General features: G+C 36.7%; 1 protein-coding gene across 1 annotated transcript; it reads right to left on the reverse strand.

The window, feature by feature from the left end:
• Positions 1–590: 590 nt before the first annotated feature.
• LOC145779696 (uncharacterized) lies at positions 591–19,858 on the reverse strand. The gene is made up of 26 exons (XM_082591336.1): positions 19,718–19,858; positions 17,717–17,786; positions 17,263–17,294; positions 16,870–16,939; positions 16,604–16,762; positions 16,228–16,396; positions 14,116–14,193; positions 13,872–13,928; positions 13,234–13,293; positions 12,355–12,419; positions 12,012–12,117; positions 11,536–11,634; positions 10,360–10,459; positions 10,204–10,292; positions 8,514–8,632; positions 6,814–6,851; positions 6,697–6,746; positions 6,098–6,125; positions 5,802–5,878; positions 5,507–5,635; positions 4,949–5,167; positions 4,328–4,441; positions 3,983–4,087; positions 3,166–3,221; positions 2,701–2,829; positions 591–2,097 (listed from the first exon to the last, which is right to left on the reverse strand). Exons 1-25 carry the CDS (start codon positions 19,833–19,835, stop codon positions 2,709–2,711), a joined length of 2,328 nt encoding a protein of 775 aa, XP_082447462.1. The 5' UTR covers positions 19,836–19,858; the 3' UTR covers positions 591–2,097; positions 2,701–2,708.
• Positions 19,859–27,910: the final 8,052 nt, after the last annotated feature.

Below are 27,910 nucleotides of genomic sequence, written 5' to 3' on the forward strand. Positions count from 1 at the left end.
AAAACAACTAACATGTAGTGGCAGCTGGTGAGTTGTAAAAGTGGGTCCGCGTGTTCGCTGAAGACGAGAAAAACAGCGGGAGGTTGGGGTTTCCTCCACAAAACTTGAAAAATTACATTTAATTCGGTGCATTCTGAGCGTATTTTCAGCTCTAAATTGTAATGAAAAGTTAAAGTAAAAATTTCTGCGAGTCAGATGCTATCACCAAAAGAGCCATCGGTTTGAGTCCCTCCCTGTCAAAGCTACTTACTATAGGCCTAACTTAGATATCTTTTTCTAACCTCAGCAGCCGAATTCATTTCATTACGGAAAAAAAATTTTGATTCATTTATAGAACGCAAAACCGAATAAAACACAATGGCTACTCCATAGCCTACATGCCCCGGCGTTTAGACGGGTCATTGTCTCTGCCGAGCTACATGAGCCATGAGTAGCCTAAGTGAAAAGGTTCCCTTGTTAACACGAAAAAATTGCAAAAAAAACACATTCTTTAGCTTTATGCACAGAAGTTATGCTAATAGTAAACAGATTTCGATTCATGGCTCCAAAAAAATAAATGAATATAAACTCCTCTATCAGCAACACTGGAGCACAGCAAGATTCTTCTTTAATAGAAATAGCAAGCAAAGCAACAAACGTTTTAACCAACAACAGTAATACTAAATTTCAACGCAACTTTCAAGAGTAGGCTAAGACTGGGTAATAAACGCAACAAAATATAAATCTTTTTAAATAACAAAATAGAAACAAATTGCGAGCGACACAGTTAGGACAACAATAGTTTGCTACCGACATGAAACCTGCATTTGCGCTATTGAGTAGGCTACCACCTGTAGAAGTCTTTCATCATCTTTCTGCATTTTTTCAGCATTCAGCACAAACTCAAATAGCTTAAAATAGTAGGCTATTCCCTCCAACATTACCGCATTGTCTAATGATTTCGGTACGGCAGTAAGAAAAATCTGAAAAACTGGAAGGCATTTTCGTACCTAACTTTCCTTTAACATGTCCGCATGAGCAGCATGTTTGAACTGAAATAAATTATTTTGCATAATAAAGATATGGCAGTAGCAGCAACAATGTAATACAATACAGTAAGTGGATTTTGGCAAGCAGCACCTTGAGAAAAACATGCAATGAAATAATAGAAATGAAGAATGAAATTGCTCAAACGTCGAAAAAATCAAGTGAATTGATCAAACATACAATTTCAGTACCATACCATTATAAACACTGAAGATATTTTAGCTCGTGTAGGAAGATTTATTGTTGAAAAACAATTAAACAGGACATGCATGTAAGCTGAACCTGTTCAAATATTGCATGACACCATTCTCCTCGCTTTTTCTCTCTCCAAATACGACATTTATTGCCAACTTACAGTACGAGTATGACTGCTACCCAAAAACGTCATATGACATTAAAACAGCGATGGAAGTTTTGACAGCCTAGCCATGAAGAAAAAACATCGAGATGTGCTTCATGAACAAAAAAATATCGAATTTAAGAACAATTAGGGTGTTTTTTTCTTCAAAATCTACCCTACAACTTAGAAACAGAACCGATAACACAAACGTAGTTGTGGTATGAGACTTACAAAGACAATAAATTGAAAGCGATGTGTTGATGGAAGTGTCGAAATGTCGCCTGACGAACGTTCATATCTCACTCATCGTTGAAACAAAAGCATTAGCCTCACACCATTGATTAAAAAAATATATAACTTGTCCGGCAGAACGACGCTAAAGGAATTGAAAACATTCGGGAACAAACTTAAGCTTGCTTTGACCCAGAAGTCAAGAAAATCTGGTATAGATAATTTCATTTAAGGTTGGCAATGTACCAGGGTTTTTGAGACACAAGTCTTCTTCAAGATTGCGAGCTTGGGTGCAGCCAGTTTGAAGAGAGAAAAGAAATAATTATGTTGAAATAAAAATGTGTCTAAAAATAACTTTGCATGTGATGGGAAGATAAATTCAAGCTCTCGTATCACGAACATTGCTTCAACATCGCCCAACGTTGCATTTGTTGAAGCTTATAAACTTGCAAACGGGTAATGGTCGAACCCACTTGCAGATTTTCAAAGTTCATTTTTATCTGAAATAAATTACAATAAATCAACAAAAAGTTTCACTTTATTTTAATTCATAAAAATAGAAAGACTGGAAGCTGCAAGTGTTTAGTCAGCTTATATCTTTGTATATTTTGAGATGCAATCGAGTAAGGCTTAAGCTTGTGGCATTACTTGAATTTATGATACTTGAACCCACTGATACGATGTTGATTTTACATTCAATATTGATACTTAATTGTCGTCGCACGAATTTTACAATCGATGTCTTTCTGTGGTAAGTTGAAAATTGACGAAATGCTTTATTGTTACAAAGAAAGTCCAACACGCGTCAATTGTATGTTGCTAAATAATTTGCAAACATAGTACAAACATTTAAGTTACTATAGTTTAAATATGCAAGCCATCCCAGACAGCACATTTTTAGTCAATTTCAAGTCATTTTTACATTGATTCAACGTCTGCAGACGTTTTCTTGGTTGGATAACGCATTTAGACAAACTCAACAAGCAAATTCCTTTCTTGTACAAACTATTAACCTTTCGTTTGCAGACGTTAAATTAATATAAAAATAACTGATGTAACATTAAAGTCCTTTCATACGGGTCATATTGAAATGATCTCGTTACCTTTCGGTTTAAAACACAGGATCCACCTTGTAATCTACCCAGGAGAAGGTGAAATAACAACATAACAGCAAAGTCAAAAGGAGGTAGGACGTCCGGCTCAGGTTAGGGAAGGACGTGTGGACTTTATAACTGAAAACAAAACATACTAGATTTAAAACGCGTTATTTAAAAAATACCATGGTTGTTGTTTTTGCTTGAGCTTCTTGATCCGAGAGGATATCCTTTTCACCACCCATGTTGGTGACTATTTCCTGGAAGGCAACAGCAAGGCAGTCAATCCTTCTGCTTCATTTGGTAGACCCAGGTCAATACTTGCGTTGGTGGTATACAGTGATCTGTTTCGCAGGTCTGCTGTTATTCTGGTGTTGAACTTGGGCGATGAGAAAGTCTTTTGAGATTTTCATTATTATTCTGTGGAAGTTAACTAAAGACAAGTTGAATTTATCGTGGAGGATTTCGACTTACCTCATACCCATAAATGCTTCAAACAAACCGCCAAAATGTCTGTTTCTCGAAAGCACCTAAACAAGGAGAAAGCTGAGTAAGCTGGTTCTTATACCAAAATTAAAGCAAGATAACAAAAACGAACAGTTTCTAGGGAACTGAGATGATACAGGAAAATGTTTGCAAAAGTTTGCAATATCGCATTGGCTGAGTTGCAAATTAAATTACTTTTATCACTTTTGACGTAGGAAGACAAAGAAAATATATAGCAATTTTTAGTAAGGTTTTTCAATAAATTGATTGTATAAAAAAACATGCAAAAAGTTATTTGTATTAAGAGTAGGCTTGCAATAAAGTAAAAGCCAAGTATTTTGAGATAAGTGCTCCCTGGAAACATCTGTAGATGCTTCCATTAAAAGCCGAGATTGTTTGAGAGACTTTGAACATCATAGTTCTACTGAAAAAATATTTTATGGACAGAATTCGGGACACCTTGAAGATACAATAATTTAAATTGATAAACCAATCAATGAACAATGAACATATCTACAATTCGGAAAGCCGATTTCTGTGGATTTCATGTAACCAAGGATGCCGTGCGTACTGTGTAACTCTTCAAATTTGTCTGTAAAATCGAACCTGACCTAACGCTACAGACACGGTGAAAATACGCCTTGCCTTGTGAGAATATCAATAAGGGTAAACCTGACTGAACTTCATTAAACAAAGTTATGAGATAAATAAACTGAAAATCCTCACCAATTCGCCAGCTTATTTTCTCTAACACTTAATAGTATGCTCAAAAACTTAATTCTGCGGTCTGAAAAACACAACTCACTTCGATCCATTTCGGTTGTGGCGCAGTGATGGTGCGCAACAGATTGGGTGAAATCTCAACAATACGACTGTCATCCACCACGCTTGGACTATTGTAACTGCACATCTGAATTTAAAAGAAATTGAATCTTTTACCTGCCTTGAAAACACCTGCACACTATAGCGTCGACCTTATCAGGGCATGTAGCTAACTTGTTCTAAGCTTAGTTTCTAAAGAACTGTCTAAAACTCTATATAAAATACAACGAGCCTGACACTACGTGATGGGAAATCAATGCAAAAAAGAACAAGACAACGGAAGATTTCAGAAAAATGGCGAATTGGAAAATAAATGGTCGGTACTAACTGCCTTTGCTTGATCTTCGACCCAATAACGGTCAAGATTTTGTTTCGAATGCATCAATTTTCTTTCTAAGTTGCAACTTCTCGTTTTCAAACTGTCGATGTGCTTAATAAAAACCTGAAATATACAGTAAATAATATGTTTTTATAAGCGCTGTGCCGAAACGAGTCGCTCTCAGGGCTTTGTAGAGCAACAGCTTCGGGGCAGCCGCACAAAAGCGCAGCTGAGTAGATTGTAGCAAAGTTCAATCACTATTTCCATGAAAAAATATCTTTACAAGAGGCGTATCTGTCAGCGAGCAAGGTCAACCACCCTGCTACAGGATACCTGGGGACCTGGGGTACAGTAATTCGGAGCTCACGTTTAGGTCAAGCTATGAAACCACACAAAAACTATGGTCAACGGACCAATACCAGTTCGACTAGCCTTTGGGTGTAAGTAATGGGTAATAAACCATACTCTGTGAGTCAACGTTAAATCCAAAAGCCTGATTTTAGAAAATATTGAGTACTTTAGTTTAAAACCGAAGAAAATATCAAAGTAATTAAATTGTAAGATCAGTGAAAGCCGGTCCAGGCCTGGAACAAATATGGCACGAGGAGGAATAAAGAAATCATTGCAAACCTCAAAAATATAATTGTAGCGCCTTTCTACTTCGAGTGCACCGATGGGCTTCGAATATTTTCCCAATTGTCGCATTAGGAAGTGAGCGGATTGTAAGTATCCCTTGATATCTTGCGACAGTGTCAAGGGGACACATTGAAGTTGATTCTCATCAGCTGAAGAGCCAAATTGTCGCCACTGGAAGACGTCCCTCAATAAACTTCGAATCAAATCAATTTTCTGCAAAGCAATGAAAGCCAGTCTACAACAAGGGTCTCAAACTCAAATTGCTCTGAGGGCTATAAGAACACTTGTAAACTAACACGAGGGCCGCAACAGGCTTACACAATAAAAAAATCAATAAACAAATTAACAGTTAAAACGCAGTAAAAAATGTATTAAAATCACACCAAAAACGTTGGATCGCAAGAAAAAGTAGTAACAACAAAAAAATTGAAAAACGCTGTATAAACGCAAAAAAACGTAAAAGAAAAGCGTTAGTTTAACATATCACAAGCAGTCAAAAGCGACTGGTAGATCTGTATATTTCGATGATTCATCAACCTTTTCGCAACGTACCTTTGTAATGGCTTCCTCCATTACGCGAGTGGACTTGTTCAAAACATGTAGCCGAGCGTTGGCTGAAGACATGTCATGCTTGAGCAAGTATTTCACTTTGCTGACAAAGTTTTCCAAATCCTCTGTTTTCTACAGTTACAATTAGGAAGTCCATTTTGTTAAATAGATGTTGAATGACACAAAATTAACCAAACAAAATGTCGATGCCGAGCAGTAGCCTATCATGTTCTGTTGCACTGATGCAAGAAATCCATTGGAGATCAATTGAGAACAAAACATGGTTTAAATCACTTACGGAGCCAGTACACAGCGCAATCCTTGGATCTTGCTTGGTCATCTCATAAGCAGAACGGTCTTCAAGAGCAAGCGCATCTGTAAAAAAATATCACTATTGTCAGCAACACAACCTATCTTGCTGGTTTTGTTGGCTCTTTTCTTTCCACAAAGATAAGAGTTAAACGGACTGGTAAAGCGGCGGTCGAATACCCTTGTGGCAAGCCGAGAAACATTAAAACCTATTTGTTGTGTCTAATACAAACAAGATTCATGAAGAAATATTCTCCTTCATTCAATTTGAAACAGAACACTCACCAGCTAGCTTCGAGAGAGAAGCATCAACCTGTGCAGTAAAACAGAAGACAATTTTTTCAAGTTGTATATTCCGTAAGCTATGAAACGTAGTTCGTAAACAAAAACACTATTAACACTGTAAAAAGTGCTCCATGCAGCGCAGAGCGAATTATGTCAAATATAGTTCCTATTCACCTAAAAATCATTGGTTCAGTTTGTTATTATTTCTGTCCATCACAACGAAAAACAATCCAAACATAGCAGAGGTCTAAAAAACGATAGAAGCGACAAAACGCATACTCACCTTCAACGCCTGTTTCATCCTAATTATTGAGATTACCAAAAAGTTCTTATTCAAAGGCTTTTAGGTGAATAGCCTAACAAGTATATTTGTCCTAAGCTACAGACAGTTTCCAGTGTTTCCGTGCTGGACAATCGAATCATATCTAGACTGTACGTTCAAACACATATTTTGCTGAAAAAGTGAAAAAAACCTATCCAGTCAATACACAGAAGCTTAATTTTAAAGCAGGTTTGGCTTCACAGCGTGTGGAGTGGAGTTTCGCCATGACATCGCATGTACTTGTACAGCAATTGAAATTTCAACATTTTCAACTCACCATGTGAAGGGAGTGTTCGTCGCTGTTTCCTTCACCAGCGTCATCTTTACCTGAATCAAAAATGACAGTTGCAACTGACGTACAGAAGTATTCGGACAAGGTTAATAGAAAAACTACCTGAACATCTGGAATCTGTCGTCTCGTTCTCGTCCAACCTGCGTGAAAATAAGAGACTGTAATAGATTTCCAACATTGATTTGTTTAAAGAGCATGTGGAATGCTGTTAGTTCATTGTTTGTTCTTAAATATTCATCAGGCGTTGAACCTTGTTCGTGTTTGAATTTTTAAATCATATCAAAGAATCATAATTTATGTTAGCCACAAAGAACATCGAAACAACGTAACCAGGTTTCCAACATTCAAGGTGAAAAATCATAATATAGTTTCGGGAGAGAGTTTGCTTTTTTATACCAAAGACAGGCAAGACACAACAATAACACAGGGTTGAGCATTACAACAGTATATTACATATTTACAAATAGTTCAACATATCAAACGTTTTCGACTTAACTTAAGTCCTCATCAGGAATCTGTAAATAATTATAAACTACAATAAATTTCACTTCTTGACAGTGACTACCGTAACTAACTAAAAGCATCGAGAAACACGCACGATTAAAAGCACTGGAGTGGAAAACATACAGACAGACGAAAAATTACATTAAGAAAAGGCAACTGCATGATTAAGTTACAAACGAATTTGCACCACGGAGTACGTGATACAACTAGGCTAATAAATATTGAGGAGAATGGAGGCGCCACTGGCAAATAATTGTTTGTTTAGATTTGGATTGTAGCGTTTGATTAACAACGCTTCCTGAATTTTTGTGTCAAATTGGGATTTGCCTTTGCGTAAAATTTTAAATGAGTCAGCAGAGAATTTTTGATCTGTGCAAAAAGAACAATCCATGATATGGTCCTTGATGGCACTTTTCTTTAAGTCTCCAAAGTTCAGATGCTCCCGTACTCTCGTGGTCAAATGTCTGGTGGACATACCGATGTACGTCATTCGGCATTCGGCATTGACGTACATCGGTATGTCCACCAGACATTTGACCACGAGAGTACGGGAGCATCTGAACTTTGGAGACTTAAAGAAAAGTGCCATCAAGGACCATATCATGGATTGTTCTTTTTGCACAGATCAAAAATTCTCTGCTGACTCATTTAAAATTTTACGCAAAGGCAAATCCCAATTTGACACAAAAATTCAGGAAGCGTTGTTAATCAAACGCTACAATCCAAATCTAAACAAACAATTATTTGCCAGTGGCGCCTCCATTCTCCTCAATATTTATTAGCCTAGTTGTATCACGTACTCCGTGGTGCAAATTCGTTTGTAACTTAATCATGCAGTTGCCTTTTTCGTCTGTCTGTATGTTTTCCACTCTATTGCTTTTAATCGTGCGTGTTTCTCGATGCTTTTAGTTAGTTACGGTAGTCACTGTCAAGAAGTGAAATTTATTGTAGTTTATAATTATTTACAGATTCCTGATGAGGACTTAAGTTAAGTCGAAAACGTTTGATATGTTGAACTATTTGTAAATATGTAATATACTGTTGTAATGCTCAACCCTGTGTTATTGTTGTGTCTTGCCTGTCTTTGGTAGAAAAATCATAAAGTCACTAATAAATAACTTCTGACCACCCCATCCAGAACTGCATTGATTAAGAGTCACAGTACGTAAAAACAACGTTAAATGACTAAGCTTAAACAACCAAATGCAAGACAAATGCTTGTTGATTGGCAACATGTCTGGTACAAAGTGAACCACACTATGAAAGGAAGAGAAAATTTGAAGACAACCAACTCTTACCAAGCACTTAGCTTCCCCGAGCACAACCTGCTGTTGATTTCAGAAAGATGTCGAATGTCGTCCGCCTGCTTTTGGTTTTGGAGAAGCAGTTCTCTTGTTTTACTCGAGTTCATCCCAATCTTCGGTAGAGTATTTGAGTAAATTTGAAGCCGTGTAAAATCAAACCGGTTTTAACAAGTGTGAACTATAAAAATGACTTTTCGACATCGCATTATCTCCAAACATGGCCTTAACTCGAAGTTATCAAAAGACACCATGTTGCAACTTCTTTGGGAACCAAACATCACTCGACACCACATGCACGTTTATGTTGCAAAACTGAATCAGAAACGCAAGAGAACGAGCTGAAAAAAGGGAAAAACTTCTACCATAAAAAAACGTGTTGCATCGTGACAGTTAAAATTAAAGACGACGGGTGAAGAACATTGTTGAAGTTCGTTATGAAATCAGCTCAATATTGATGACAACTGTTGTACAATGTAGGGGAGATCGGGGCAATATAAACCACAAAAATTTGGGATGCTCTCTTTCGCTCCCTAATTGATCTAAAGTTATGAAATTTTCTGGTTGCATAGTCTTTAATATTGCCTATAACATATCACAAGCACAATTCACTAGCTTCTCAAGAATTTGAATTATTGCAGTTTTTCATGAAAAATTGGCCTGGGGTATTACGAACCTTGCCGGGGTATTATGAACCAATATAAACAACTTTCCATAAAATGCTTCAAAGCAGTGATTATCAACGCAAAAATTTGTAGATTGGGGTTAAGAAGATTTTTAGCAACTTCTTGCCTTTCAAGTCTGACTATTTGCATTATTTGAATAGGAAAAGCCGAAGTTGAGGTTCCAAATCCAGTTATTGCAGTCAGCAAGTCTTCACTTGCGTAGTAATCTACACGACTGGTCTCTTAACAACGACGGTTGTGTGGTTTGCGTGCAAACTTAGAAATTGATTCAGACAAACAACTCATGACCAATCACTGGTAAAGAGAGCTAGCACACAAAATTTATTTTTACATTTTTCAAAGAGATGCAGATTATGAAATCATAACAGTTCACTCAGTCACATAGGTTAATGTTCATTGTTCAGTTTATTTAATCAGTTAACTTCATGTTCAGTGTTGAAGTGGCATTGAAATCGGATTGAGCCAAATGTTCTGGTTGTCTGCCCTGTGTAAGTGGGATAAGGGAGAATCTGCTCGATTTGGCCAGATCCTACATTTCACATCATCAGATGGGGGCTTCTTGAATAGTGAATTTTCACTTTTGCGGTAGAAACCATCTGGTTCATAATACCCCAGCTAGAGTGTTCTTATTCAAGCTATTGCCTAACAAAATGAAATCAACATAAAGCTTAAAATCAGTTTGCATCAGTATTTCATACATATAACCTATCCCTAAATAAAAATATAGATTTCTAGAGTCCTTGTACTAAGCATGCCGGGCTTACCAAAATGGAAAACTGAATTTACTTTTGACCTCTTAAACTACATTTTTCCAGTTCTACTGAGAACAAAGAACTGCTGACTAAAAATGATGGTACCAAAAAAAGCATGATGATCCTGTGACTAAAATATGCAAGTGAGATCTTAGAATTTCCAACAGTTTTCCAGAAAATGGCCTGGTTCATAATACCCCGTGGTTCATAATACCCCGGTCTCCCCTACATATAAAATGAAAAGATTACTTGTCTTGAAAGATATTGTCCTTTGATCTTATGCTGATTCAAAGCTTCGCTCAGGTCAAAAGCACGTTTTTCTGAAGACTGCAAGTTATCTGGAAACCACAGAGGCTTTAGATTTTCTGCAAAATTGTCAAAGGCGCAGCAACAAGCAAGGATTACCTTGTAGCACACGGCACTGTTCTTTCAGCGCCTCAAAACCCGGACATTGCTCCAAGCCGCCGCATTCTTCAGTTTGGATGAACGAATCTTGATAGATTTTCTGAAGATTTAAATTCGACATTTTTGAAATTGTCAAACCGGTGGCACAAACAAGTCTTCATTGCCAGCAATTTAAAAGGCTTGAGCAAGAATATTTTAGACGAAGGACCTACTGCATAATGATACGGAGTAAGTTACCCCATGTAGAATTGTATATAGGTTTGGTAGAGAGGTAATTTTGCAATATATACCTAAGATAATAACAGCCAGAGAATTAATGGGATCATTAATGCTATTCAAAGAATACAGTAAACTAACATACATGTTACATTCAAACGTTTTCGGCAAAACTATATGCCCTCATAAGGAAAATAATCTCTGCAAAAGCTGCTAGAACTGCTCTGTACTAAATTCAATCGGTTTCATAGCGAGACAATCCTGATATCCAACTTGCGCTTACAAAATGTCGATATAGTTTGTTTAGCATAAACGAGTTATTACATTCCTAGGAAAGGTATGGATATTGAATTATGGAAATCTATGACGTCATTTGAAGTTGAAGACTGTAGAGCTTTATCAAAGAAATGCCCAGGATATGCAATATGCATTAACACAAAACATAGAATTAATTTTTATTTTTGTTGATTTCATTCATATTGAGAGCTACACACTGAGTAGCTATCTAGTGAGATATTGTAGCAGTTACGTATCTTGAAGAGTTTGACAAAAGACACATAAAAATACACATCCCATCCTGAAGCAACCCAGGAAAACTGTATGGTTTTAAAACAGTTTATAAAGATGGAAACCCTACTATATGGCATGAGTATTTATACAAAAGCTGCCCTGTTACGAACAATGCAAATTTCCATAAATGTCAGCAGACATTTTTTGTCAAACTGGTATCTCGTGGACCGCATGCCGGCCGCGTGTTTGAGACCCTAGGCTTAAACTGCGCTGCTTACCCTGATAAATTTTTGGAATCAAACAACTATAGTTTCACTGTTCAATTCAAATGCTCGTGACGTAACAGGGAAATTAAGCAAAATGAGAATGTGTCCACACAAGGAAGATTTGTTTATTTTGTAATTCGAAAACATTGAGTCTAGACAATCAGTGGATACACGAACAATTTACCTTGTTTGAATGCGCGGAGACGTCAGAAAACAGAAGTTTACCATTTGAGTTGCTGTAACCGACAGGACTGGAGCAACGAAACGAGCTGCGTTGATTCTCCTGCGCGTGCAAAACAGTCTAGTACTTGGCTTCTTATCGTTCCCAATTAATAATTTTAATACTGTACTTGAGACAATACTGAACATCAACAACAAGTTACAATGGGGTACTAAAATTACAACTTGGGCTAAAGTTCATGGTCATACTGTCATGCTACGTCATCCGTAGGGAGAGCATCATCTTAGGCTTGGTTGGGAACTGGATGTGATCAAACATTGAATTAGTTAGATTATTAAATATACTGTATCAAGTTCAAACAGGCCAAAACCGGTTTAGGTTCAATCAGTAAACTTCATAACAAAGAGCTGTGCTTTTGCTTGCATGGACTCGAATAGCACTTAAAGAATTGCTTCATGGCCCAAATATCACTTCCCCACCTGTTCTGCTTCAGCGATTTCCGAGTGCAAGCTATAGAGTTGCCTGGGTGTGTTTGGCATCGACGAGAGGTGCATTTCGTCTGGTGTTCTATGTCCGGTCTGATAACTGACAATATAAAAACAGACATTCGTAAAATGTACCAGGTTGTTGGATTAATATTGAAATTATCCCTAGGTTAGCAAACAAAAAAAGGTAAAAGGTTAATTTGATGCAAAAATGGTGTTTGCAAAGTGGAAAGGCACAGTGCGCAGTTTAATATGCACCCCAAACATGTGCCCATGTGATTTTATCACACAAATAACAACATAGCCAAAGATATCAACATTTTTTCTTGCTTCTCACCATGACACTTCCAGTTGGACTTCTCTTAGTCGCATTACTAATGCACCTTTCTCCTCAAGTAAATTCTATCAAAATTATAAAATTTATTTTTTTCTGTTGCCAGTGAGGAACAGCTCGTAACAGAGGGGTATTAGTAATCTGTAGGTCGCTGCAGCAGATGGGGTATTTTGACTGGAAGACACTTTAACATAGGAATGTTTTCTTTATGAACCAGCTGACTGCAACATTGTAAGCCTTCTAGCACTCAGTCAGAGAACTGATTTTTCTGCTTTGAACTTTGTTTGGTAGAAAAATAATGGCAGAAGTAGGAATCGTCATTGAAATGACTATTTCCTAGTTCATTGAAATAACTATTTCCTAACCCTCTGGGCTACGATAGCGACCAAAAAACGTTCTTTTAATTTCTAACGTGCATGAGTCGCATGACTGCAATCAGCTGAGTTAAATCCTGCCTTTTGATTGGTTAATAAACCTGATCTGGTGCAGCGACTTGCAGATTGCATATACGCTACCGGAGGTCAGGACATCGAGGCTGGTAGCATGCGACTGGTTTATTGTTGTAACAAATACGATTCTGAGCTGTTTAATTCAAGACCGTCTGACCTGCAGCAGGCATCGAGTTGCGTATCCTTTCTGACACATTAACAACAAAAGTTGAAATTACGTCTAACTTCAAGGTGAATATGGATCAGCTATCTGTAGCTATTATATCTACTTAAGAATTTCTTCCGAGATATGATAGACCGTTGATAACACTATGTAGTTCACATCACAAATATAAAATTAGTAGATAGACGCAAAAATCATATAAGTGCTACACAATAGTACACATACGTAGTATTCCAAACATGGAAAAATAATATCATAAGTAAAATTTACCTGGTTTGCTCCCTTCAAGCTCTCTACCTCTTCTCTAATCTCTTGATACAACTGCATTTTCTGTAATCAAACAATTCCAAACATTAACGACCCGACCCAGTCAAACATTGCACTGAGCATTAAAGGCATAATATCTCTCTTAGACGTATTCATACTTCTGTAAATTTTTTTAAAAGGGCCATTACAAGCTTTTAAATTTTTAGGTTAAAAGTTCTGTAAATAAATTTACAAATAGTAATAAATCGAACATTTGAACAATCCCTTTGCATTTACTTCGTGCGGCTACACAAGTTTTGCGCAATATTAAAATTGGATTTTGACTGAATATTTAAACACCCTTCGGCAATACTCTTGTGTTACTAACCCACTTAGAGCGGCGAGTTTCGTATCCGTACTTCTAGAAATCCCTGCACAGAATCTGCTTAAATGTTAAATACAGAATAACTGACTACAAAAAAGATTTAAAAAAAATAGAAGTCTTCACCAGCAGGAGATTAAAAAATAGCGATAGGTATCAGTGACAGCAAAAACTCATATGCTTCTATATTTTCGTACTATTCTTCTATATTTTCTTTCATAGTCTTCGTAATTAATAGGTTCTAACAATGCAATGCCTGTCTGTCAATAACTATTCATACCTCCTCAAGATCTTTGTCTTTCACTTCAATATCCATTTTTAAACTTTCACATCGATCCTAAAAGAACATACATATTACATGAGGAGAATATTTCTAGGATTTTGAGCCAATCTGCACAAAGTGAGTTACACCAGTGGCAAAATTGCTTTTCAACTATGGTAGGAACTAAATAAATGCGATTAATTGAAATAATAAAATGAGCATATTAAGTATTGCAAAGTTAACAAGAAAAACAAGATCTTACTTTTAAAGAAACGTTTTCATCATAGAAAGTTTTAGATTTGACCACTTGGGACCTCAAGTCATCGGATAGCCGCTCCACCTTAATGGAACATCGATCATTGTTAGCTGGATAGCCGAGTGACTCGAAAGGGAGCCGGTTTGACACCGTCCATGAGCATGTAGCTGTGTCTTAGGCAGGACAATTAAAGGCATGCCTTAAGGTGGACACGAAATTTGGCTTCCTTGCCTTCCCGTCATCTTAATCTAAATCTAAATCTTCAACCACCGGTCGTACTGTAAGTCTGGATACGACGGCAATTTAGGATGAAGATAATATAAGATCAGTTTGGTCGGTTGGTTTTGAATCTTTATCCTCGGACTGACAAAGCCTCGATGGGTTATTCTTGGTAGTTTCGCATACTTGCAGAGGCTTTTGACGCGGGACTGGTTATCGAGATTGGCAGAGTGAAGTTTTCCGATTGTTGTAATGTTGTTGTCAAGGAATTGTTCCATTCACTATGTGCCACTGAATGAAGAGCAGTCCTAAAATGCTTTGCTCAACCGCACGTCCCGAGGGTCGAACCAGCACCATTTCGGCCATTTACGTATTATCAGTGCACCACACAACTACTAACATTAACCGCTGACATTAAGTAGTTGGTTTAAGCTTTCTATTTATGTAGCTTCGTCAACCATTAGTTGGGTCCGACCATGCAAATAAATTTTAGTCATCTACTTATGCGTCGATTATGCGGAGGCAGGGGGCGGTGCCCCCTCGGGTCTGAGACATAAAGGGTCGAGATATGTCTGACCCCTTGGTTTTTTGTTAATACTAACAACTTTGTAAAAAAACTGCCGGTGTTACGCTGTTTACGCGAATGCAAATTCCAAAAAGTCGGCTTCACCAAATGTCTTGCAACAAAAGTTGCGAGTCTGATCGTGCTGTGGCAATTTTAGCTCGTCCATTTAACGTTGAGTGACGAGCTTGTCTGGAAAGTCTGTTACGACTTTTGGCAATATGTAGTCTAACAGGCTAGCAAAAAAAGTTCAATTTCGCGAAAACTGTTCAAGCTATTTATCAAGATCGTGTGTGAAATGAAAATCGCCAACAATAGTTAGATAACAAAAACTGTTATGTTTTTTTTTTCATTTACTTATTTGTTTTGTGGTGATAGTTTTGTTTGATGGCCTGACGAATTCAATCCTGAACGAACGACATTCACTGCGTTGTATTTAACTGAGTACTACGTAAGCATTCAAGGGTATTCGCTAGGCCTATGTGTTCAGCCTTCGAACTTGGCATAGTTTTACTGCGGCAAAAATAATTGCTAACGTAAAATTACGGACTTGGTGAAGTTGTTATCTGGTAGGGGAAGAACATTCATGATAAATATAATAACCATCCTACTTTTCATAAAAAAGTTACAGACTTCCAAATATGGCATAAAATTTGTCTTTGGTGAAGAAAAGGCCTACTTTGAGGCTTGATTACTTCACTATGCTGCAAGTTAATTGCATTTTGACAATGCAATCCTGTAATATAGTTAAAAGTGAACCATTTTACCAAACATAAACTTTATAACTTTTCAGGACGTTTGGCATGGAATAACCCAAATACTCTAAAAAATGCATTTTTTTATTATCATAAAAAATATTGCATTTAGAGAAAAGTTCCTTTTATGACACATAAAAACATAGGTATTCTGCATCTTTTGACACCAAAACTGACTTTCTACTATGAGTGGTTAGCAAGTTAGAGGATTTTTTTTTACTAAATTTGACCTTTCGTGATCTTTATTGGGGGGTAGGTGGCTGGGTTTTGGGGCCTACCATAAAAAATTGTGTAAATATTATTTTTTAAGGGTTTGCCAGGTTTTCAGAACCCCTCCCCCCCCACATTAAAATTGTAAAAAAAATATTTTTCAACCACCCTACTAAAGGTGAAAAAGAAAACTAAGTTAAATGTATGTACAGTAAAGTAACCAATATCGGTTCGGCAATCGATAAAGTGAGAAAGGTATTAATATTTTGTTTCACCACTGACTGCAAAAATATGGAACCTTACATCAGAAAAAAAATCAAGTTCCTCTGACAAAGTCATTGTTGTTTGAATGCCAAAAAGTCGTTATCATACCTGCTCTTGTTGATTATTTATTGTAGTTATCAGTTCATCTTTGTCACATTTTAGTCGCTTCATGTGACTTTCCAATTTCACTTTGCTTTCACAAACATCGACTAGTTCTTTTTGAACATTTTCCATCTCGTTTTCCAAAGTATCTCGATCTCTTAGCATATCATGGCAACTAAATAGCGAGTCATGCGTTAGATGCAAAAATCTGTTGTAACAATAGCCTACCGATAGTTTAGTGTTTAAGGGCAAGGACTTATTTTGTCTATGGTTGCTTTTTTTTCTTCCACCAAAATACGTAATACCTGGTATCAAAAATTCTTTATGTTTTACAAACTTGAAACTGGTTATTAACAATGCAACAAATCAATGAAATATTTACCATTTTAACTCTTTTTCAATTGTGTTTATTTCTTTTTTGTATTGTTCATTTTGATCTTCAACAGATTCCAACTGATGGATTAAGATTTTATTTTTTTCTTGCAGTTCATCATTTCGCTGTCGCAACGTCTTATTGCAGTGGATCAATTCATCAAGTTTGCTGAACAAACCAAAGCAAAAATTAACTAAGAAATGCCTGTGAATTCAACACAAGGACGACACAAAATACAGGAAAACAAATGTAATGTGTTGGCTTTAACTTCATACTTATCTCCAAAACTTGGAGCAGCCGGTTCAGATCCAAAACTTGAATTCAAATTGGAATCACCAATTTCATCTACAAAATTAACAACAATGTGTAAGACGCAGCAAAGCTATCTTCAAATATGCAACATCATAGACTTCTATGGCGGGTTCTATTTCTGACTATTTCACCAAACGTGTCACTCTGCAACAGTAGCGGATCTAGAAAAAAATGGGAGGGGCCACCAGATATTTCAAATAAACAAAATTCGCAACATGAAAGGGGCACGTGGGGCAGTGGCACGTCACTAAGTTCCCCTGGATCCAGGAGGCCTACTGCTCTGCAGTCTGCAAGGCAGGTGTAAGGCATGTTTAGGTTTGAATAACCACACTAGTATTTTTGCCTTTGCGATTTACCTGCATCAAGATCTTGACTTGTGTTTTTTGATCTACAAAAATTAATAGATTTAAACCTTAGGAAATAATACAAATTAAAATATTATACAAAAATCCAAAGCAAGGTTGACTGCATCAATATCAGCAATCAGCTAACAGCGTTACAGCATACTTTACTTAATGAGAGGTCAAAACCATAGAGTTTGATAAGTGCGGTGGGTACTTGGAATATTTAAAGTTAATACAGTATAAGTCTGGTTAGTGCTGTGGCCCCATAGAAAAATATTGCAGCAATTACAAAAAAGCATATTATTAGATGTTTTTGATTGAACCTTGTTGCAATTTGGTCCAATTGCATTGTTGACTTAATTTATCAAATATGTAAAATTGTGAAATATGCTGTTATTTTGCATAACTATTCAGAGATACAAAAAAAGAAAAAAAAAACTCATTTTATTAGAATATTGTATTTTACCCATTGTCTTTCAGAAATTGTTGATATTTTTCATGCAGCTGAATAGGAGTAGGGTTAAAGTCATCAACTCCTGAAAAATCATTGTACAAAATAATGTTCATTGAAAGTAAAGTGCAGATTTGGAGGCTGTGGGTCAAAATATTATTGTAGCGGTACAAAGACTGTGATATTAGCACTTAGAGAAGTTTTTCTACATCTTGATAACCTTCATGTTCCACTTAATAATGACCAGTTATTTGAAGCTTACAGATATAGAACTTGAAGTTTAGAAAAATAGACCCTAACATATCTTAGTGGATTTCTAAAAATATTTTTTGGATATAGTTTAGTACCAGATAGTTGATAAACATGAACTAGTATAGTGTGATTATAATTCAATACAGATTACATCCTTTTCCAAGCATTGGTTAAAGAAGACCTTCACACTCTGTGAAAAATGCTTTTACCCTTCCACAAGAAGGGCAACCTACTGAGTACTAGTACAAAATAATAAATCTATTTCAGGCCTCGAAATTCACCGCCGTCACAGCATGTGATGTCCGAGGGAAGTACCATCTAGATCGGTCATTATTTTGTCCCTGAGAAATAACACAGCTGAACTACCGATACAAATCGTCATTGCATAGCACGAACAGTCGAACAATTGTTGCGAAAATATAATTTCCAGCGCATTCTAGCGCGCATCTAAAAAGTGTGAATACTGTATGCCTTAGCATCCATTCAAGCAGAAAAACTTTCGATTTTTATGTTGCTTCAACGATTGATGACATTGCATCAGCGTAACAAAGGTGAATTCTTCGCTAAGAATCGATGGGAGCACCGGTACTTCTACACTAATCACGTACAGCTTAATTCAGGTCTTACGTCACAATGTCTGGCTTTGATCTCCAAGTAATATTGATAAGGCAAGGTTGGTTACAAAATTTGTTAAGTTTTGGTATTGCAGTAAGAAAGAGAAGTCCCAGAAAAAACTCACTTTCGCTCACAGTCACATGACACACAAAAATAAGCCTTCACAGTCACATGACACGTAAAAATAAATCTAAAGAAAAAAGCCTAGTGAAACTTTGCACAGCAAAAAATAGTAGCGTTAGTGTAGAAGTTTTCCGACTCGTACCCAGAGCATTGTGACGCAAGAAGCCACACGCCTCGTTCAGTGGATGTTAATCAGCTTTGCGGCGTATTAAGCAGCTACACGGCGCTTTGACTCTTCAAGCGCACGTCGTTGGTCCCATGAAAGCCTTTCACAGTGATTTCTAAACCGTAGGTATAGTTCTCAAATGGTGAAGAATCATAATTCTTCACCACTTTGATAATTATCAAAGTGATTAAGCATGACGATTGACATTAAAACTGGTGTGTCCGCCGTGAGACCTAATTTGTCTGCAAAGATAGCTGCACAGACCGGACACGCTTGTCCGCTGTCAACAAAAACGAATTTCGAGGCCTGCTATTTAGAGAGTAAAAGCAACGTGGTGAGATAAACTAATAAAAAAGGAGGTTGAAAAACAACGGCTTAAACTGAATATATACAATACATCCAATAGCTCAGTCGGTTAACGCATGGCTTGGTGAACGAAGAAGCTTCAAGATTAAGCGGCGCAAGTTCGACTATCGGAGTGTGCCCTTGAGCAACGCATTCTCAGGACTGCTATTCATTCAGCGGCACCTAATGGATGAAATAATTCCCCAGGAACATCACTTCAACAATCGGAAAACTTCATTCTGTCTATCTCGGTAAACAGTTCTGCGTCAAAAATCTCTACAAGTATGCGAATCTACCAGGAATATTCTGTCAAAGCTTTGTCAGTCAGAGGATAAAGATTCCAAACCAAACCATCTGTAAAATTACACTTTCGAAAATTCTTGAAAACATTTCTTTAACCCTGAATCTCCAGTAGTCCAGTACCATCAAGACATAGTATTTATTTACATGCATTACAAATATGTTAAATCACAAAGATAACAAATAAAGAAGTATTAATAACACCAGTCACACACCGCCATCTTCATAGATTTTCGTTGAAATATCTTCTTCAGTTTCAGAAAAATTTTCGCTTTTTTGTTGAATGCTGTTTTCTTCCATATAATCAGACATGCTTGTACAGTTACAGAACATAAATTAAACCTACATAATATTAGAACTAAAATAAATATAAATGATAAGCAATGATTAAATAATCCAAATGCACTAAACGCAAAGCTGCAAATTAAGTATAATTTTGATTGCTCTAAAGCAGGGGTGGAAAACCTTTTTAACACAAGGGCCAGTTAGGAAAATGTAATGCTTACAGGAGCCCGAAAATCAAATAAACACTAACTCATATTTTCAGCAATGGAGTTTATCTTATTGAAATTTTGTACTTAAGAAAGTCATCCTCCGGCAGTGAATTCAATTCAAGCTGGATTTCTACAGGCGCAAAATTTATTTCACAGGTGCAGGGGAGTGAAAAGACGGTCATATCACTTCTTAAGCTTAAAAATTATGTAAATGGAGATGAAAATAGCCTTATTTGGGGAGAAACAGCTGGAAGAAGACGAAGGGCTGCACAAAAAATGGAAAAGGGCCGCATGTGGCCCACCTCTGCTCTAAAGTATTTTATGATAAACTAATACATGTGATGGTACAGTATATAAACACTACTGTACCATCAAAATCTCGGTGACCGGCTCTGCATCATAAGCCTTTACAAGCGTGCAAAACTACCAGGAATCCTATCAAAGGCTTTGTCAGTTCGAGAATAAAGATTCAAAAACTAAACCAAAAACCAATTTTACCCACCGAACATATCGAATGTAAACTTCCAAAGTATGATCATTTTGTTTTTTCTGTTTTGTTTGTTTGTTTTTCATATATTTATCCTGCATTGCGGGAAAGCGGACTTGAGCGCTATGCATCGGTGTACGCCTTCCGACGTACACCTGACCCACGCTGCAGCCGACGGCAAAGTCTGTTTCCGGTTGTCTACTCTACTTATGACTAAATTTGGTACTACCCATTACTCGAAATCGATCACTGGGTAGAGGCAATTATCGTAAAGTTTCTTGCTCAGAGAAACAACAGCAAGTGCGGGTGGCTGGAGTCGAACATGCAGGCTCTCGACTGCGAGCCCAACGCGCTAACCACTCGGCCACTGCTGCCGACTTTTGATTTCGAAACAGATAAGCATTAGCCTATGCAAACGATTCTTTTGCATAAACAAGAACATGTGAATAAAAATGACACTTTTAGGACTTGCTGTTATATAGTGAAACTACTACTACAGTATCATAGCCGATGCGGCCTTTGATGAACTAGATGCTCAGTTTGTAAATTCTTCCAACGTTTCCTGTGTCGTGCAGTGTCCCAAAGTGTTCTTGGTTGGCTGATTGATGTATTTCGTGGAAAATTAGATACAAATGTTGTTCGTTGCCTGCCACGAGCACATCTCCTGAGAAGGCGGCCGCTTAGACAAAGCATTTCGAATTCTTCTTTTCTGATGATGTTTACCGAGAAATTTGAGTTGACTTTGAGTTATGTCGTTCAATAGTTCCTTATCTTGATGTACCTGGTTTAAAACTTCTGCGTTTGTGATGTGATCAGTATATGAAATCCTGAGCATTCTTTACTTGTTAATCTTTAGTTGTAATGATGATAAGCTAGCCTATTGGCCGGAAGCAAAATGTTACAACTACAAAGTTGTAACTCCAGGCAGAGCTTTTGGCTGGGATAATATGCCTTTTATAAAACTGATATTCAACAGCCCAATGCCAACCAATAAGTTGTTGGTACATAATTACAAGCACTCATTACCAGGGCTGCAAAGCTGATATACCGGTATAAGAGATCTGACTCCAGCTGTCATGGTTTTCACAAGTGGCTCTGGAGCTGTCAGATTTTGCATCAGTGGCTCAGGAGTCTACCTCTAGAGCTGCCGAGCTTTATGCCAGTGGCTCCTGCTTTATAGCGAAAATATGCTGTTTCCAAAATCAGTAGGCTATAGTCCATTAGGGTGCGGCTGATGCCCCGACCTGAAGCAAAACACCCTAACTTTTTTATAGGTGACACTTGGTAGAAAAACAATATTTATGAAGTTTAAGACCAATCTATTAATGTTTAGGAGGTCCAGACTTGAATTAAAAATTGAGAAATTTGGTGCTTAATCGAGTAGTTTTACAGTGCTACATAATCCTTCATTTATCATGGTAAACTCTGTATTTAAGGTCATCTAGGCTCCACAGTTGCAATGTTTGACACATTATTATGTTCCATACTATTTTTTAACAAGTAGGATTTTGCAAGCAAACACTATTTTGAGAAGTAATGTGACAACCTATTGCAAAATATGCTTGATGTAATTGCTGGAAAATGCAAGTATTAAGCAGTAGAACAACATAGTCTGTGTATTAACCAGTATAACACACAACTTGTCTTTTATTAAATGTGAGTGACTGAAATCTTCCTGGTCACAACTTGTCAGCTTTACCTTGAGAATCGCTAAAAGTGAAAACATGCCTCTGTGATGTCATAATACCTTCAAAATGAATTTCCACTATTTAGCTCAGTCAAATACCTCCAGTTTCAGTCTAGTAAGTGCAGATCATTTCTAAAGCATTGTTCCCAGGTTCAGAATAAGGTTAAGTGTAAGGAGTCGTTACAGAGCACTTCTCCTATATCAAGACAAAGCTCCTAACCATTTTAATTGTGACAACTTAGACAATTGAAATGGTGAATTACCTTAGACATTTAGTATGCTATGTGATAAAACATTCATAGAATCGTATTTATTGATTGCAAATCAGAATCAAGACGTGTAGTTTGTATTCAGTTAGTAGGCTATTTAATCGAAAAAAGTTAGCTAGGCTATGTCTTCTTACGCACAATGGAACATGACCCTCGGTATGTTCTACTTGCTATGGTTCCCACAAAAGCAGATCAAGATATCAAACGTAGCAAGTTGCCAACCTACAAGCAAGTGATTTTCAAATTAATTCAAACAAGGTTATCAGGAAGGCAGGTAATTACAGTACAGTTGAGCAAGTTTTTACGTTTTACTTGTGGGCTATCATTTCTACAGTTACAAAGCAAAAAATAACAGAAAAAATAATTTCTTTTTACCAGCAAGAATTTCAAATGAAGATTACGTGACAAAGGCAAACCACTAAAAAGTATAAAGGAATTTCAGAAAAAGCTTAGCGAAACCTTTTCTTTCTGGCCACGCAATGTAATGGAAACAAATCACAATGAAGAAGACATGCTATTCCTTATCAGGATACAAGGCAACCAGGAAGCAAGTATGACTGGAGAAGGTAAAGTGTTAGAAGCAAAAGTTAAAAAGATCAGTACCAGGCGACAACAGCAAGATAGACCAGTAGAAAAGGAGGAGGCCCGAGTTAATGACATAGACAATGCTATTGATATAAAAGCTAAGGATGACGTGGACAATGAGCCATGTACATCTTCAATGATTTGTGAGATAGAGCAAAAACGCTCTCATGAAAGAAGATCAAAAACAGGAACAGCCATCTTCATTCCTCAATCCTCATGACGTAATGAAATCTCCAGGATTCGTCTCTGCAGCAATCAGAAACAGCATTCCACCAACTGCCTTATCTGTTACTCTCCATTCTATTCAAGCCTGTTCTGGAGATGCTTCGAAGCTAAATCTCCATCCATCTCAATCACACAGATACAGAGTTGAAACAGTGCAACATATTTTAGAAAATATTCTTTCCATCTGGTCACCACCTGCTGCTGGTGCTTTACATTGGGATGGAAAGCTTCTGGAGACTTTAACCAGCAAGTAGAAGTAAGATGAAAGGCTCCGAGTTTTGATATCTGGCATCGGTGGCATTAAATTGTTGGGTGTTCCAATAATTCCAACCCATTCAACAGAAACAACTGGAGCACTTGTGTCCAAAGTTACTACGCAGTTGCTTGAAGACTGGCATTGCAAAGATTTTGTTACATCTCTTATTTTTGACACAACAACCTGTAATACAGGGCATAAAACTGGTGCTTGTATACAACTTCAAGAAGATATAGGTCGCTCTTTTCTTTAGGCTGCGTGTAGGCACCATGTGGGTGAAGTAATTCTTTTTAGGATGAAAACCTGTGGTGAAATGATATGTAATTATGTATCATAGAGTACTAAAACACAAATGTTAGAATATCACTTTGTAATTTTAACTTAAAAGCAACAAAGGAGTGCTTAAATTAAATTTATTATGGCTAAAGCCTACACAGCGCTGTGGTAAATGGCATTAAAAGTATAAAACACTGATTTTGAAGTGTCATGATATGTTCTGAACAGGGTAGGCTATTCATTCAAAGAATCTGCAATCCGAAGACACCATTTTTGAAATTTTTTGCAAAGTACGCTCCACAGATTTTGCCTAAACTCGGAGAGTTTGCCATAATTCTGCAAAATTTCAGAAATTCCGTGGCACAAAGTATGCAAAATTACCCCTAAATTGACACACTGGTTCTAAGTGAAACCTAAGTTGCTGTTCACAGCATAAAAACTATAATTTGCAATGATTTACAAAAATTAGCTGGTATCACATGAGCATATAAAAATCACTCACATTTTTTTCAACATAAATCACTTAATTTATTGTCAAAATTGAAATTTGAAAAAATCGATAATCCTATAAAAGTTTGATTGCAATCTGGACCCCCTAGACCAGTGGTTCCCAACCTTTTTGTCTTGGTGACCCCCTTTAAAAAATTTCGTAGATACCGCGACCCCCACTTATATTCTTTCCTAAATGCAAGTATACTATTAACAAATAATACAACAAAAGGCAGCACTAAAAATGTTTTTCTTGCATTTATTGACAAATCAATGCGATGGTTGACCTTGTAGGTCTGCAGCTAACCATGAAATTCGAGGTTGCGTGCTAGACAGAGCCAGTCTCATGTCGTCTTCCACATCCATTCTATTTCTTTCCTTCGTTTTCATATGCAGAAGAGCTGAAAAACTACTCTCACTTAGATACGTCGTAGCGAAGGGCAGTAATACTTGAAAAGCCAGCTTAGAAATCTGTGGGTATGAATCATACATTTCACACCAAAACTGAGAGAGTGACTTTTCATGGTAGAGAATGCGAACAGATGAGGCATTCTTAAGATCAAAATATTGATCTTGTATTTCATCAGGAATGCCACTTGCATCCATAGAAACGGAAGTTCTCCCTTCCTACTACACTACAAATAAATACTTAAACAGACCACAAACTACTAGCACTAGGGCTAATCTCGTTGCTAGGATCTCATTGCGGTGTGTTTACATCACCCGCAACCGCTTCATTTCGGTTTTACTTCTGTTGAAACTACCGACATGAAATCCAGACCGCCACGAATCTCACTTCAGGCGCAATGAAACGTCGTGTAAACGTAGCCTAAGGCACATACTACTAGCGGACCGGTCCCTCGTCCTACTTACATTCACTTTTGTTGTTGCATGAGCAACAGCTTCGAGACCCCCTATAAAATGCTCTGCAACCCCCTTGGGGGTCGCGACCCCCAGGTTGGGAACCACTGCCCTAGACCTTATTTAATTTTGCTGAAACTTCATATTTAAGCTTTGTACACCAAGCCTCACTTCCAAAAAAAGTTAGGGTTGCTATGATCAAGTTTTAAATTTTACAGGGCATCAGTCCATGTGTGTATTTGTGACTATTTTATTCAAGGACATCTGAAAATCGTATTTGTTAACTCAAACAGTTATACTTTTTTCATTAGAAAGATATTTTCATACTTTTAAGCATGAAATAATTTGGTGGTATTGTTGTGTGTATTAAAATTACAATAGCGTGTGGTTGCTGTTCTAATTCCGAAATGCATCCACTGTTATTGGCATTCTAGCAAAATAATTCTGAGCATTCCGCCTTATAAAGCATCGTAAAGAAAGCGATGACAGCAACAACACACAGACCCTAATGTCAGCACTTTTCGTTAACTTATTTATTTTTATGCTACATGAAAGTCAAGATGCCATTTTTTTATGTATTTTTATAAAACATAGAATCTTTCTAAAAAAGTAATTTGACAACCAAAAAAAAGTCACACAGTTGGTATAATAAAATAAAACTTACACAAGTTGTGATAACATTATTGATAAATAAACAGTTAATATTTTTTCTGTCAAATTGTTTTTTATTGCAAAATATTTACAAATTTGTAAAGTGGATGCAATTACGTCGATAGTCACAAATACGCACATGAATTCTACGTTTTTTAGAATTAAATACCATGGATTTTTTTTTAAAACACTGCTTATCAAAACTATGACAAATATTAGAAATGGACAGCATGGTAATTCTGTGTATTGGTAATTCAAGTAATTCGTGGGACGTAGTAAATCAGCTTCCTAGCTACATGTCTTTAATATACACTACCTTCGAGCGCTATGTCTCATTATTTTTTGCGTGACCTACATTGCGCTACATTGCGTGACCTCATTACTTTTTTTTAATATTTTAGCTAGCTACTCCTACTAGGCTTGACTGTCATTAACTGCGGAATTACTTCACACTCACCCTGGTTTTTTTTTGGTCATTTATCGGTCATTGACCGATTTTTTAGCAAAATGTCCGAAAAAAATATAGTCAATTTGGTCAAAATGTCCGAAAAAATATATAGTTAATTGACAATGAAAACTATTTCTGATGATCCGTTTGAGGTGAAACAGGCTGTTAAGAATTCAGATAGTAATAACTGTATTTGATTTATTTGATTTGATGTAGTTAATTGACTATATATGACCAAAAATGACTAAAATTGACCGAAATAAATAATATTGACCGAATTTTTCAAGTCATTTCGGACAAATGACCAAAAAGTCTCAGTGAAAAACCCAGCACTCACCACACAAAATGTCTACATTAACTAATTATAATTTAACTACCAATTTAACTATTACTTGGCTTACTTGTCTTCCGGTCAACTTAATCTAAATCTTCAACCACCTACTCAAGCCTGGGTAGAACAAAATATAAAAATAACCAACTAACAATCCAAAACAACTGACAAATGAGAAAGTTCAAACAATATGCAATTTGTGACAAAAATATAAAATTAGTAAGCACCTGTGACACTAATGTTCAAATGATGAAATTTTGTACACAATACAAAATATATCCTAACTCATACCGGTACTACAATTCACACAAGATAGATAGGCCTAAGCTGTTTACTTGCAGACTTTGATTCTAAAAAATGTGTTGTTACAACAATCATGGCCTCTGAGGTTTCATCAATAGTTATTAGTTATCAAAATAAAACTTTAAAAATCAGGGTTTGTGATCGACTCAACATTAGATTTTTATGCCTAAAAGGAGAATTCTACCATCACAAAAATTTGATAGGCCTAGTTTATGTTTTATCATTACTTTATACATTTTTTATTAAGCATCATTTTTTCTCAAGTGTGCAAAAACCACCAACTTACCAGCAGAGGTGTACGAAGTCAGATTTTCTGGACTCCTACTCCAATACTCCATTCTGACTACAAGTATTTTGGAATATTGACTTCAAACTCCATTCCGATTCTGAACGCAAACTATATGTAAACCAAAATCCATATCAGTGTAGACTATTTGTATGCTAAAAGCATCAACTAGGAAAAAATTCAGACTCCTGCTTCAATCCGGCTCCTATTTTTGCCGCAAAATTTAGACTTCAGCTCCTGAACACTTTTGCTTATTAGGCTACAAAGCATCTCCTCCAAGAAAGCTTGTGCTTGCTTGGCTGGCTGCGCTGGCCAGTGCTTGCACTTTTACAAAGCTAAATTACCCCTTGTATTACAGACGAAATCGGTTAATAGTATACTGCTTAAACATATTAATCGTTTATTTGAATCAAAACCTGAAATCCCAAACCAAAATCAATCTAATGTTAAGTAAAAACATCGGTTAAGTGTATACCGCTTAAAAGAATAAGTCGGATAAAAGCATCATGATTTGCTTCTAGTTTGCATACTTCATTCATTTAATTGTATAATTGTACCTGGTAGCGAAAAGAGAATGTCTCTTTTTTGCTTCGCATAATTGTCTGCAATGTTCAAAGGCGAAATGAAGCAAAGGTGAGACAGACGCATGCGATCAAAACAAAGACAAGTGTCTGTAATAATCTTATGTGCTAGACTTCGCACTACAAAGAACCAATTTTTGCACAGCTGGGCTTCATTAAAACAGAAGAGCACACAAAAG

This window comes from Aplidium turbinatum, chromosome 1 (assembly GCF_918807975.1).
Source record: "Aplidium turbinatum chromosome 1, kaAplTurb1.1, whole genome shotgun sequence".
NCBI classification, from domain to species: Eukaryota; Metazoa; Chordata; class Ascidiacea; order Aplousobranchia; family Polyclinidae; genus Aplidium; species Aplidium turbinatum.